The 13,495-nt window shown below is 41.7% G+C and overlaps 1 protein-coding gene across 3 annotated transcripts in view; it reads right to left on the bottom strand.

Annotated features, from left to right (window-relative positions):
- Positions 1-13,495, bottom strand: part of dync1li1 (dynein, cytoplasmic 1, light intermediate chain 1) — an 81,391-nt gene that overhangs the window by 45,643 nt on the left and 22,253 nt on the right. For 2 of the 3 annotated variants that reach the window (XM_085987984.1, XM_085987982.1), the window contains exon 3: positions 1,134-1,250. In XM_085987984.1, the coding sequence (XP_085844110.1) occupies positions 1,134-1,250 (117 nt within the window). Of the gene's footprint in view, positions 1-1,133; positions 1,251-3,634; positions 3,793-13,495 lie in introns of all 3 variants that reach the window. The other variant, XM_085987983.1, reaches the window with a different exon arrangement.

A 13,495-nucleotide genomic window follows, 5' to 3' on the forward strand; every position in this document is an offset into this window, starting at 1 on the left:
TCAGCAGCCATGAAACTTGCAAGGGAGATTGGGGTGGGGAAATGGTGATGTCGCCAAGGGGCAGCACATTAATGAGCAACAGGAGGGAGCTGAGGATAGATCCCTTGGGGACTTGAGGCAATGTTCTGGGCTGGGAAGAGAAGCCCATTGCAGGAGATGCCTTGGCTGCAATTGAATAGGTAAGAGTGGAGCCAAGGGATGGCAGTCCCACTGAGCTGGACAATGAAGGGGAAATGCTGGAGGATGATGGTGTGGTCAACCGAGCCAAAGGCTGCAGAGACGATACCAGTTTCATCTCTAATGACTATTTCCAGGACACAAACGTTCACCATATGGGCCCGGAATTTGCGGTCAGCAGCAAAGCAAAGACGTTTGCTGCTGGGCGCAAAGAAAGCTTCCCACAGAGAACACGCGATCTCTGGCGAGAAGTTTGCCTTTTTCCACACGCAAGTGATTTCAGTGCAATATAATGGGGAAGCCCCGTCTAAGCAGCCAATCACATTGCAGAATTCTCAGACAAAGAAGCAGGAAATGAGAACCTGCTTTTATCTCGACTTTTTAAAAATGTTAGAGAGCAAAACGAAGATTCGGGCTCTCACATGGGGATAAGGTGAAATCTGAAACAAATATGAACAAACTTTTAAAAAAGATAAAAAAAACATTTTTAACAATGGAGAAATTTGACACTCCACAAAATTAAAATTAGTTTTTCAGGGCCATAATGTTTGTTTAGCAGTCAATACCCCAATTACACCTAATCCAACAAGGCCCAACATTTAATGGGGTATTTAACAACGATATTACCATGGAAAAGCCCAAGTTTTCATCAGTTTCACCGATTGCTGGCTATGGGGTGGGGGGCTCCACAGTGCAGCGAATGACTGACCGCAACTTCAGGATTTCCGTGTTTAGATGCACATGCGCTACATTCTGAAATTGCAGCCAGTTTCAAAGTGGTAATAATGGCGAACACAGTTAGTTCACCGTTATTACCCACCGCAAATTCTGGCCCTATGTTTACATTTTTTTGGTATGAAAAATGAGTAACCAAGAGTGTTCAAGCACACATTAAAAGCATGTTGCAATATTAATGAAAAAATAAACAACTTTTCCAAGCACAGTATGGCACTCACCATCAATGTCTTCATCATGAACATCGAGGTACAAAAACTCCATTCCTCTCCCTTTCTTGTAGTCCTCTACTCCTTGTAATTTTGCTATTAAAGTGGTTTTACCAGATCCATCTTCTCCTGGAAATACAGGAAGGGGGTGGAAAAAAAAATCAGCACATTATCTGAACATCTACAGAAACCGAATCACATCAAAATCTAACCAACACACCGTAACACTTTGAATTTCACCCCTTGTTTGGTTACCTTAGAAAATGTTACTTGCGCACCACAAGCACATTTAATGGTTCTCTCTTCCTTGCTGTGAATAACACTGTCGATTCTATTTTTTTAAATATATATTTAAATTTTTTAAAATTTTCATGACAAATTTGGAGCTGCTAAGCAACAAGTTAACTTAATAGCCTAGAATTGGTCATTTGTGTCACATTTACCTTGTAGAACCACTTCAGGAAGCAATTCTGCAACAGCAGTTGCAAGTTATGGGTGCATTAGAAATTATATTGCATACAATGTGGGTGGTTTCTATAACAGTTACTGTTATTTTAAAACAACTGTGCCCAACGATGTCACTGTATCTTCTCGAATTCAGGCAAAGGTCTATATAAGCCGGCAAGCCCACTTTATTGGCTTGTACGAGTGAGCTAAGCCGCTCAGCTGCAAGCAGCCAGAAAATATGGCCTCAGCTTCTGACAGGTGCTTTGCCACTGGAGGCACCTGCGAAAGCCACTTCTTTTTCTGGTGTCTGTGGCTTCAGCTGACAGTGGCACTGCTTCTTTTACACAGTCAGTTTACCATCAATGACAAACTAGCAATGCAAATATCACATACTTTCTGCTGGGATACTTTTCAAAAACAAAGTATATTTGAGTATCCCACCTGCCACCAAGCATGTCTAAATGGAATTATTAGGCAACTGGCTCTCGCCCTACCACACTGAAAAAGGAAATACAGGAATATGTTGTGCTCGTCTGGACTGTGCACCACTCACACAGACACTGCATACAACTTAAAATGATCCATATCCATTGTAGGTTCAAAAAGCAGCTGCTTATTAGGCATGCATACCCCATGTGTGGGATTTCAGAGTTCTTACTGAAGCTCAATTGTTGATAAGTTTTGATCAACTCTGATAGATTCTCATTGGCTGCTGAAACATTTGAATTCAAAACAGATCTACACTTCTAGTCAATAGGGATCAATTCACATTGAAGCACAGGAATGCAGCCATGAAATTCAACAGCTGTGCTCTGAAATCAGAATGAACACATTAACACCTCAAGTCACGTATGGAGCTCCTTTCGAGTTAGACAATATGAACATGGACACATTCAACAGAATCGGAGATATACTGGATTGACATATGCTGCAAAAAATCAGTATCAACATCAAGACAGAAAGAACTGAAGTTGTAGAAAATACTCAAGTGAACAAAACATATTTCCTTACATACCATAAAATGATCAGATGGATGAAGCATCAGAAAAATAATTTATCAATTCAAAGAAATACTTGCATTTATAGTACATTTTTACAAGACCATAATGACAGAACACTACAATACTAAGCTCTCCACAAAGATGTCAGAAAAGTGATTGTATAAAAAAACATTAGGCACAAGATCAGCAAAACTGTGTTAGTTTACCTTCTGTCTTCCTAAAATCAATTGCTCCAGTGCAAGAGACTGGAAATTTCAGCCATGGACTCACATCAACAAGGGAATGGACTGAGACTGCTCTGAATTATTTTTGTGTAGAACGCTTATTGATAATTGGAATAGCTTGCCCTGAGGATCTGTCATTTGTGCACATTTGTAAGGGCCCGAGTCCCTTGTTCACACTATTCATAAACAATGTAGAGGAGAATACTTTGTGTAATACCATAAAATTTGATAACCTGAAGCCACTACCAAGCCAGTTCATAAGTTAATTTCATGAAGAGTCCAATGTGTAGCTTTGTATCTACTAAAAATACAAAAAAATGAAATCTACTTCATAGCCCTCCTCTAGTACTTTAGTTGCCGCCTTCTAAAATTAATTTATTTTACCTGACATTTCCACCCAACGTACCCCTTGAAGGCCCAATCCGGTCTTTAAGATACCATAAAAAAAAAGTTCCTATTGCGGTCACAATTGTAAATCAATAATCACCCTCTTACCTTTTCTAATATTCACAATTGATTTTTGTATGAACTCCACTCTTCACTAGTTCATTTCTTTGTATTGAGCTATACATGTTTTGCGACTAGTTTGCAGCCTGAACATCCACCAAGTTCCAGCATGGTTCCAGGCACAATTGTTTTTATAACACTTATAGTACTATACCTCACATTATGCACACATGATTCTCCAACCATCTCTCCCTCCATCACAGCCTCCTCCTGGTCCCACTAGAGTCCAGTTCTTCACTCATCCTCGCTCTCGAAATGTTCTGTCCTGCCCATCACATTTGCCATCATTGTCCCAATCTTACGCAACCCACTATCAACTCTTGCTACCACTTACCAAAGGTCCTAGTCGCAGCCAGAAGTCCATCTTCAACCTCTACGACATTCTCTCCCATCTCATTCAGCTTGCCACCATACTTCAACCCTGACTCCAGCTGGCACCCATGCCACTCTCCCTTCACTGCACTTCCAACCTGCACACCCACCCCTTTCCATCTAAAAAGAAAAAAAGACAAGGAGACAAAAACAGAAACAAACTGGAAAAAAAGCCACAGAAAGGGAGAAAAAGAAAAAAAGGCCAAACCTAAACACCCATACGCAGTAAACAAAAAGAAACACACGTACATTGTTTCTGCTGAATTTAAATGAGCAACACTAAGGTGCACTTTTTAAATAAAATATTAGAAGCTGTAACCTCATGGCTAACAAAAAAAACATATCCTCAAGTGACAACTCTACAATTCACCAGGAATAAAGTCAAGAATGAGTTCACAAGTGAAGATACCCATGATATACAGATACTCGATACCATAGGGATAATGTTCTAACTTTACGGTTCTAGCAGAGAGCCTCAACAGTTGGGGCCATATATTACGAATTCAGGCTTACGCTGCACATGACTTTCCAATCATTTACGAGGCTTCCTGCTGGGCATGCAAAGTCAGAAAATTATCCTTTATATTTGTCCCTCCAATTTATTCTCTCTTCTCCTGAAGCAATGACTCATGCTGGGGTGGTAACAGTAACTTACTCAAGTGGGTATCTGAACAGTGAGAGTCGACAGGGTATTCAACTGGGTATGTGGGAGAAAAATCATTGCCAATTCCCGTCATCAATCGTCACAGGAATTTCCAGCAAGAATCACTTGATATTGACCAGGAGCAGGACCCCACCCCCCTCTACCCCCAGGTTACATCAACCGATTAAGCAAAAAACAGAGAACAAATTTGGTTTGATCTGTATGGCTCAGTGTTACACTAAACAGTCATAGAATACAAAGATTTTTTCTGCACCATACTGAATGTTCCACCCCTGTTTAGGCTCTCCCTATGAAACACACAAGTTGGTTAGAGCTACTAATAAGTCTAATATGTAAAGACAAGTTTTCCCTGATCAACTGTTTTACAATGCAGCAATCTGTGCCCAGACCTTTGCCAATGTCACTGAAGGCAGCTGCTAGATTTATCTGCAAGTCACAGTGGACAGGCCATCCTCTGAGGAAATGTATAGTTCCCACTTATTTCTCCCAATGCCATGTTCCTGAACTCAGCTGGACCATGTGCGGGAGGAGAAAAAAAGGCATTAACCCAGCTCCCATCCTGTGGAGCAACACAAAGATATCCTGATTATATACACAGCATGTTATTTCCCTGCATCATTCAAATAAAAGTTGAGCACATAATGTGCGAGTGTTAGGACTGTGGATGAGAATAAACTACTCCAAGTGGATCTTAATGCGATGGGCCCGGATTTGGCAAAGGGTATTTAACTTAGATAAATGTAGTGTTATGCACATAGACAGGATCAAAGGCAAGTATACTTACACCCGACAGGGTACAGAACTGTATTCTGTCGCGAAAGAAAAAGATCTCTGTACAGCATTACAGTACACAATTCTCTGGTTCATGATCAACCATGTGAAAAGATAGCCAAAGCAAATAGGGTACAAGATTGTACTGTCAGGCAATTCAATATAAAACAAAACAAGCCATTTTGTCCTGTTCAAGACTTCAGTTAGGCCTCACTTAGAATACTCTAACCACTTTTGGCCCCCTTACATGGTGGGTGATCTAGAGGCTTTGGAAAAGATTCAGATGAGGACCACAAGAATAATACCAAGTTTAAAACACCATGGGGGAGAAATTTGGTATAGCCTCCAACTGCAAGCTTGGCTTCTATCACCTCTGGCGGTCATTGGAGCGCTAAATCAGGTGCTACACACCTCTCTTAAGGCACTAACGCCGAGGAGCGAGGTGCTACCTCAGAGCGCTGGCGAAGCTCATGTGATGTCAGTCAGCAATGGAACATAGACACATTAGCGCCGGCCAGTTAGAAACATAGAAAAATAGGAGGAGTAGGCTATTCAATATGATCATAGCTGATCCTCTATCTCAATACCATATCCCCGCTCTCTCCCCATACCCCTTGATGCCTTTTGTGTCTAGAAGGGGAGGGTCGATTTTGCTCTCCATCCACACCCTGCTCATTGCAGCCTTGAATCTCGGCCTGGAGAGACCTGTACATCGATTCTGCTGGAAAGAACAATGGAGAGACCCAGGGAAAGAGCTCAGAGTGCAGCCCCCATAGTCTCTTCTAAATCGATGCAAGGAAGGTCAAATCAAAATGAACCTGCAAAGTGCTGCTCAGTACCCAAAACTACTTCACACAGTGTTGAATCGCTCCAGAAGTCTTTCTCTCTCTCTCTCCCCAAATGCATGGTGCAAAAATATTGCCAACAAAAAAAGACAGGAAGCGTCAGCTTTTAAAAAGCACTCCCCCAGTCCCTTCCCGACTGCAAAACGTTCCCCTCAACCTGTCGTTGCTAGCGGCAGGTGGAAAGGCAGGGGGCGCCACTCAATGTCCGGTCCGGGGCGCTGTACGCTCGACTGACGTCACGATCTGCGGGCGCAGGAGATTGTGGCAGTAGTGTTTAGCGCCGCCACAAAATGTCTGGTCAATTTCGCGAGCGCCGCAAACATCGCCACGCCCGGGCGCTAGTTGCTTTGCACCCCATTAGCGCCCTCTTAGCAACTAGCGCCCGGGCGTGGCGATGTTTGCGCCGCTCGCGAAATTAACCAGACATTTTGTGGTGGCGCTAAACACTACTGCCACAATCTCCTGCGCCCGCAGATCGTGACGTCAGTCGAGCATGCAGCGCCCTCTTAGGGCGCTAACGGGAGGCGCAAAGCAACCGAATTTTCCCCTCTTAGCTGTCCAGATAGGCTTAAAAAGCTGGATCTATTTACTTTAGAGCTGTGATCTGTGTTGAAAATAATGAGGGGACTAGAATGTGAGCATCATTGCAATTAGATAAGTTAGGAAGGACCAGGAGTCATGTGCATAAGTTACACAAGGGCACAACTAGGTTAGGTGTCACAAGATTCTTTTCCCAGAGTGTAGTAGACCAATGGAACAAGTTGCTTGCTCTTGAGGCGAGTGCTGATTTGCTGCATACATTCAAGAGAGTTGGACCAGTTCCTGGCTGGGGCAGATATGACAGCTGACAAAAGATAGATGGAATCAATACAAGTCATGGTCAATGTGGACTCCTGAACTAGTCTTAATCGCCGTACGATGTTGGAGAGGAATTTTCCCACCCCTAAATTAGCTTTGGCTGTTTTTTTTAAAAATTTGTGTTTTTGTCTCTCCCAGGATGTGTGTGTGTGTGTGTGTGTGTGTGTGTGTGTGTGTGTGTGTGTGTGTGTGTGTGTGTGTGTGTGTGTGTGTGTGTGTGTGTGTGTGAATCCAAATGATGATGCTTAAGACATTGCCACTATGGGGCAGGCTCGATGAACCAACTGGTCTTTTCCTGTCCATTATTTTTGTATATTTGCAGTAACATTTCTGGGTGTGTTGCACCATGTTCAAGTTGAGTTAGGATGCTCCACCATGGTGAAACAGCCTGCCAACACTCACCATGCATGATGGAATACACTTGGATTAGGTGTTAGAGGGCTGCTAGTGTCTCTAGAATTGTAATTCTCTTCAGGACAGGAAAGATCAAAAATTAGAGAAATAAAAGCTAGTATTTTCCAAGACAGGACACCTCAGGGTTCAAAAGACTGACAATCTGCTTTTTATGATCAAAAGGAATTTGTACACAGACTTTAGTTAAAAATATTTATCTGGTGACCATAGTGCTCCTAACAATCGGCATAAAGGTCAGCAAATGACTTTTTGCCGAAGTCCAGAGACTCCCAAGTGTCTGGCACAATCTAATATAGAAGGAATATAGCTAGACACAGGATTATACACAGGTTGTGTGTAGAGACAACATAAAGCACAAACTGAAGTTATTTTGGAGTCAATTCATGTGTTTCGGCCTATGCAAATGATTATATTGCTTGTTGAAAAAACTATGACCATTGGACCAATATGAAGGTGAAATGGTATGAGGCCCCTTATTAGAAATGGCCTCACACCACATCATTTTTTGGTGATTTAGCACCTGAAATATTAGGAAAAGTTTGCATTGATGCACACATCGGCCGGAATTTTGCCGGCGCTCGGGGGGGGGGGGGGGGGTGGTTTGGAGGTGGGACATCTGTCAAAATCGCAAAGATTTTGACAGCGGGTCGGAAACCCGCCGTCATCCCACCTCCAATCACTCTTCCCAGGGGTCAGGTCCCCGATTTGTGCATGGACCCAACACCTAGGGGTGGGAAGAGGATTACAAGCACTTAACTGCCTAACAGGCAGTTAAAAGGCTTTTTGTAATTTTGACAGGTCTACTGCGGGCTTCCCGACATCCGGACGCCACGCCAGGGTAAGTGTGGCGTGCTGTGGGTCTACTGTAATGTTTCTTCATTGATGACAGCCGCAGAAGTGTTGTGACGGATCCAATGGTACACTGGTGAGTTTCAGGAGGTAAGAAAGTGTTGGGAAAATCATTTTTAATGCAGTTACACTTTTTTGTAGGTGACAAGTTTTGGATTATGTGTGTAGCCACTCCTCATTGGAAGAACCTCTCTCACCAGTGACAGATTGCTTCTGTAACCTCACCTGCAGCTGCCATCTGTTCTAGCCTAAGGAGGGAGTCACTGGAAGAGTCTGGGTGCAAGGGCTCACCTTTGTACAGTGATTGCCTGTGTTTGCAGCACCTCAATGCTGTCAAACACTGACAAATCACCTACCAAAAAAAATAGATCATGGTCCCTTTAAGAAAACCGGCAGATGACATGTCATCAACTGACGTAATCTGACACCAGCTTTCTTCTAATTGGCCAGCAAGCCCGCAGGGCGGGCGTAATATGGCCAATTGACGCAAAGTAATGTCTGTGCGTCGGACATCGTTGGGGGCGGGATTGGAACCCGGAAGGAAGCTGTCCCGCCCCTAGGCCGCACCGAAAGGTAAAATCCAGCCCATTATTTTCTATTGACCCAAATTATGCACTATTAACTTGAAACACTAGTCAGCAGCAAATCCCATATCATATGTACTGAGCTTCAGCACAAGCGATTATACACTTTTAAAGACAAATCCATGAGGAAATATGGTTATTGTTCAATCCTTAAGGCTCTGATGGCAGCCACTGCAATTTAAATCATCAGAACCCTTTACAGCCCTAACTTCCCATTGCATTCCAGTGTGCAATACATTTATATATACACAGGAAACTTTCATTTAACCGGAGGTTAAATGTCCGGAAAGCTCTATCTACCGGCAAAATTCAGGAGCCGTTTCCTATAAGTTTTTTTTACTTCTCGTTGCTTTTTTTCCCCCCCCCAGTCAGGCTCTGCAAGGTCTAGCTGAAGCTGTTGCTTAGCTACAGAGATGCTTTTAAGCTGCGGCTGACTGTTTTGAAGCTGTTGCTAAGCAACAGGGTTTGTTGATTCACACGGAGCTCAAAAGCTCCGTATGTTTTAACATTAGCGCTGGTTTCTACGGCAGTTTTGATGGTATGGCACCAGCTCGGTCCCGTCAGTGCCGGATACCAGAAAGTTTCCTGTAATCACTTTCATTTTTTAAAACATAGGACTTATTGTCAAATATTAACTTTCAAGTGTTATTAGTCTCTTAAACTTAGAAGTTTCCAAGTTAACAATCCTACTGTTCAACTACCCATGATCAGACTGAAAAGAATACAGCATAGAACTACTCAACAATTTAAACACTGCTGTTGACCCATGAGCAGTTTGGACTCACTTCCATAGGGTGACAGAAACAGTATGTCATTACAAGCCTGTGTCTAGACAATGCCCATCTCCCTCAACAGCATATGATGGTGGTAATTTAAGCACAACACTATTAATAAGAAATATGGAGTCATGGTACACACCCAAAAAGCTGTAGCAGTACAGAATTAAGGAGAACATATCCACAATTTATATAGGAATGAATTCAAACCGCACATGGCCATTGTTTAGTAATTACAAAACTAACCAAACATACATCTGTTAGAAAATAAAAAAGATCAAATATATAATTTAACTAATATGATAGCAAAATACTGCGGATGCTGGAAATCCGAAACAACAGAAAATGCTGGAAAAACTCAGCAGGCCAGGCAACATCTGTGGAGAGAGAAACGTTGACTCGGTTTCTCTCTCCACGGATGTTGCCTGGCCCGCTGAGTTTTTCCAGCGTTTTCTGTTGTTATAATTTAACTAGGTCAGCTACCTTTTAGCTGAGCCCAAAATGTGGACGCAAATTGAGTTTGAGATAGAACGGTTGAGGCTCAGGTGTAAATGCCTTTCTATCAGTTATTTTAATTAAGAGCCATTCTTCAGACAATGAAATGGGACACAGACAGGTATCTTTCCACTTATAAGGAAAATTAACATTTTTATGTACACACTCCAAGGTAAGCTCATACTTCACCCACTCCTTACCCTTGTCCCCCATGGCATCTGACACAGAGAGGTGGGCTTAAGGAACTTAAATATTTGCAGACTGCATTGTATAGAATAAGCCACCAGCACATGTGCAGACCATAGTTTTCAAACAGCTATCAGAAAACCATTATTTTTTTTATCTCTGGTTTTCAATAAAGTAAGTTATCAGGTGGGTATTCCCAAAACTGGAGATCTAGCAACTTTGGTGGAAGCAGAGCTCCATCATGCCCAAAATAGGTTATTTTTTTATATGATTTCATATGACTTTAAGGGGCAGTAGCCTAGTGGTTATGATACCAGACTTGTGATGCGCTATCAATTACTCATAAAAGACTGAGAGTTAAGAGAGTAACTAAAGGCTTTTATTAACAAAAGAATGAAGGTCTGCCTCGAGTGGTCGACCGGTCCAGAAATACAAAGGGCTGGGGAGCAGTCACCTTTATACTAGGACTTGTGGGAGGAGTCAGCCGAGGCATGTACACAGTGGAATACAAACAAACAGTGGTTTACCACAACTTGCAACCCAGAGATTGAGAGTTCAAACCCCACCAAGGCTTGTTGTGAACTGAATTCAATGGATCAGGTCATTTGTGGGCTAACACCAAGAAATGACCATGAAAGTTTCTGGATTGTTGTAAAAACCCAACTGGTTCACTAATGTCCTTCAGGGAAGGGAATTTGGCCTACATGTGACTAGTCCCACACTACATGGTTGACTCTTAATGGCCTTAATAAATGCTCCTTTAGAGATCTTTTGGAGATATTAATGTTGCGAGTCTCACACTAAAGGAAATGTTTGAAATTCAGTATCTCAAACTGCCCACGAACAAAGAATGAAGAACACATTTAATCTTGGGTGATGAAACCAGTCTTTGTAGTTCTGAAAAATTGTACGAGAGCCGTGGATTTTTCTTATGATCTTTAGTTCCCTGCTTTTCACACAGTTAAAAGTATGAAGGGAATTAAAACAAAGATAAGGTTTGTTGGGAAGGCCGCTGAAAGCCTCAGCCTAAATGGGGTAGAGAGGCAACTACATCTGCTTCTGAGAGGAATGAGAGACATGGTGAGAGGATGGGTAGATGGGATTGAGATCAATAAAAAATGGGAAGGACTTGTGGCACTATTGCTAAAAAAAATTCTTGCGTTCTAGGAAGCTAGAAAGGGAAGTCAGCAACACAAGAAAAAAATGTCTTTCATGTGGTAAACCACTGTTATAGTTATCACTGTATATTGTTCTCACTGTCACATCACTACACGAGGTCGCCTCTTGTCGCACTGTTATACCTGGGCTGACCACCTCCGACTCCGCCCATTACCTGCCCAGGTATAAAGGTAGCTGACTGGCTAGTATTCCTCCCTGTTGGATCGGATCACCCACGAGGGTGGGCTCTGTTATTTAGCCAATAAAAACCTTCAGTTACGTTCTTAACTCGTCGCCTTTTATTGGACTAATTGATAGGCATATCATTTCAAGCATCAGGCAGTCCAGGAGCCCGCGGCATCCATATATGCATGAATGTTCAGCCCTAATTGATACAATTACGTACATCATAAAAAATACATGATATAAATCACTCCCTAAACCTCGCTTTCCTCCTTTAAGATGCTCCTTAAAACCTACCTCTTTGACCAAGCTTTTGGTCATCTGCCCTAATTTCTCATGTGGCTCGGGGTCAAATTTTTGCCTTATAATACCCCTGCGAAGCGCCTTGGGACGTTTTATGTTAAAGGCGCTTTATAAATACAGGTTGTTGTTGAAAGATCATCAAAACAACAAAAATCTAGCTGCCACAAGATAATTTGATCCAAGTAGCACCAGCTGTTCTTTTTAGTTCTACACAGTAGTGATCAGTTAATGGCAGAGCTCCCAGACACTAATGACGTTTTTGCCAAAAAGATCTTGTATGTTCTTACGCAGCACTCAAAATCTGTTCCTGGGTGTTGGCATAAATTAAAATGTATTTGAGGACGGAAATGTTATAGTTATGCTAGTTTCCTAAAAAATCTGACAAAGTTGGATATCATTTGGATACTCTTAATACATTACACCTTATCTGTAGTTTTCCATTTAATGTGACTCAACAGTTTGTTTTTTTAAATGGACTACACTGATTTATATCCCCAGATGACAATGCACTTGTATAGTTGTTGAACAACAACTCTTCAATTTTCTGTTCTGCTATACTTATGCCCTCCCCGTGGGGGTCAGATTGTAAACCTATTTAAGGCTAACTACAGCATGGTGTAACCTAATTGCTTCCATCAGTGAGACTGGGAGTGAATCAGCTAAACTCGAGTCAGAAGCCATCTGTGGAGGTCTGCAAGCTGCACTGCTGACTGCCATTTTGTGAACGTTTCAAAACAATTAAATTAATCATGGAGAGGAAAAAATTAAGAATTTGAATTTGATTTTTCATTAAAAATTAGCATCCTATTAAAAATAGGAATCTGGTCAATACAATTATCATGCTAACAAGTGTGACTGGCAGCTTGCTTGTGGATGTTTCTGGTTCTGCTAGTCTAACCTTTCAATCACTAGCAACATTTTGCCAGAACCCAATATGTTTAATCTTCGTTCATAATCCCAGTTATTAGACTTGCGTTAAACTGGTTTGGGTTTTATTGTTTAAATAAATAAAAGCTCGATTGGTTGAAGTCATTTGCAACAGCTGCTGACTAGGAAAAGGATCTGATCCTTGCACGCTAAAAAATACATAATAATATAACCTAGGATGCAGTGCATTAAGAGTTACTTCACAACTACAAAAGGCCCACAGATACATGCAAGTTAGGACAGTCTGGGACAATGAAGTTAAACATATGTTTATGTTGTGTTTTTTTAAAACAACAAACGTTCCTAACCAAGTTACTATAATTAATCATTGCAGTTAATTCCTCACTTTCCTGGGTCATGAAATTATAATAATGAAAGCAAGAGTGGGAATTTCTGGTAAGTATTAGGTAAGTAGAAGTTGTAAAAAGTGAAATTTAGTTTAAGATTTTGATTTTAACCTAGAATTTTAAAAACTGTAGTTAACAGAAGGGAAGGGTGGGGGGGAAAGAGGATTCAGGAAAGAGTAAATTTAAAAGCAGCGAGAGAAATGTCAATGCTCTAAAGCAGAGTAGAGTTTTGGGTAAAAATAAGCAGAGTGGGTCAGGAAGGGAGAGAGAGAGTAACAAAGGTATTAAGGCATCAGTGACTAAAGTGACATCATGGAAAGATATAAAAATAAGTCAAAGCTAAAGGCACTATATCTGAATTCGCAAAGCATTTGCAACAAAATAGATGAATTAATAGCGCAGATAGAAATGAACAAGTTTGATCTAATAGCCATAATGGAGACATGGTTGCAAAGTGGCCAAG

The sequence above is a fragment of the Somniosus microcephalus genome, chromosome 5 (genome assembly GCF_052327205.1).
Source record: "Somniosus microcephalus isolate GS21.2 chromosome 5, FLI_Smic_1.0, whole genome shotgun sequence".
Lineage (NCBI taxonomy): Eukaryota > Metazoa > Chordata > Chondrichthyes > Squaliformes > Somniosidae > Somniosus > Somniosus microcephalus.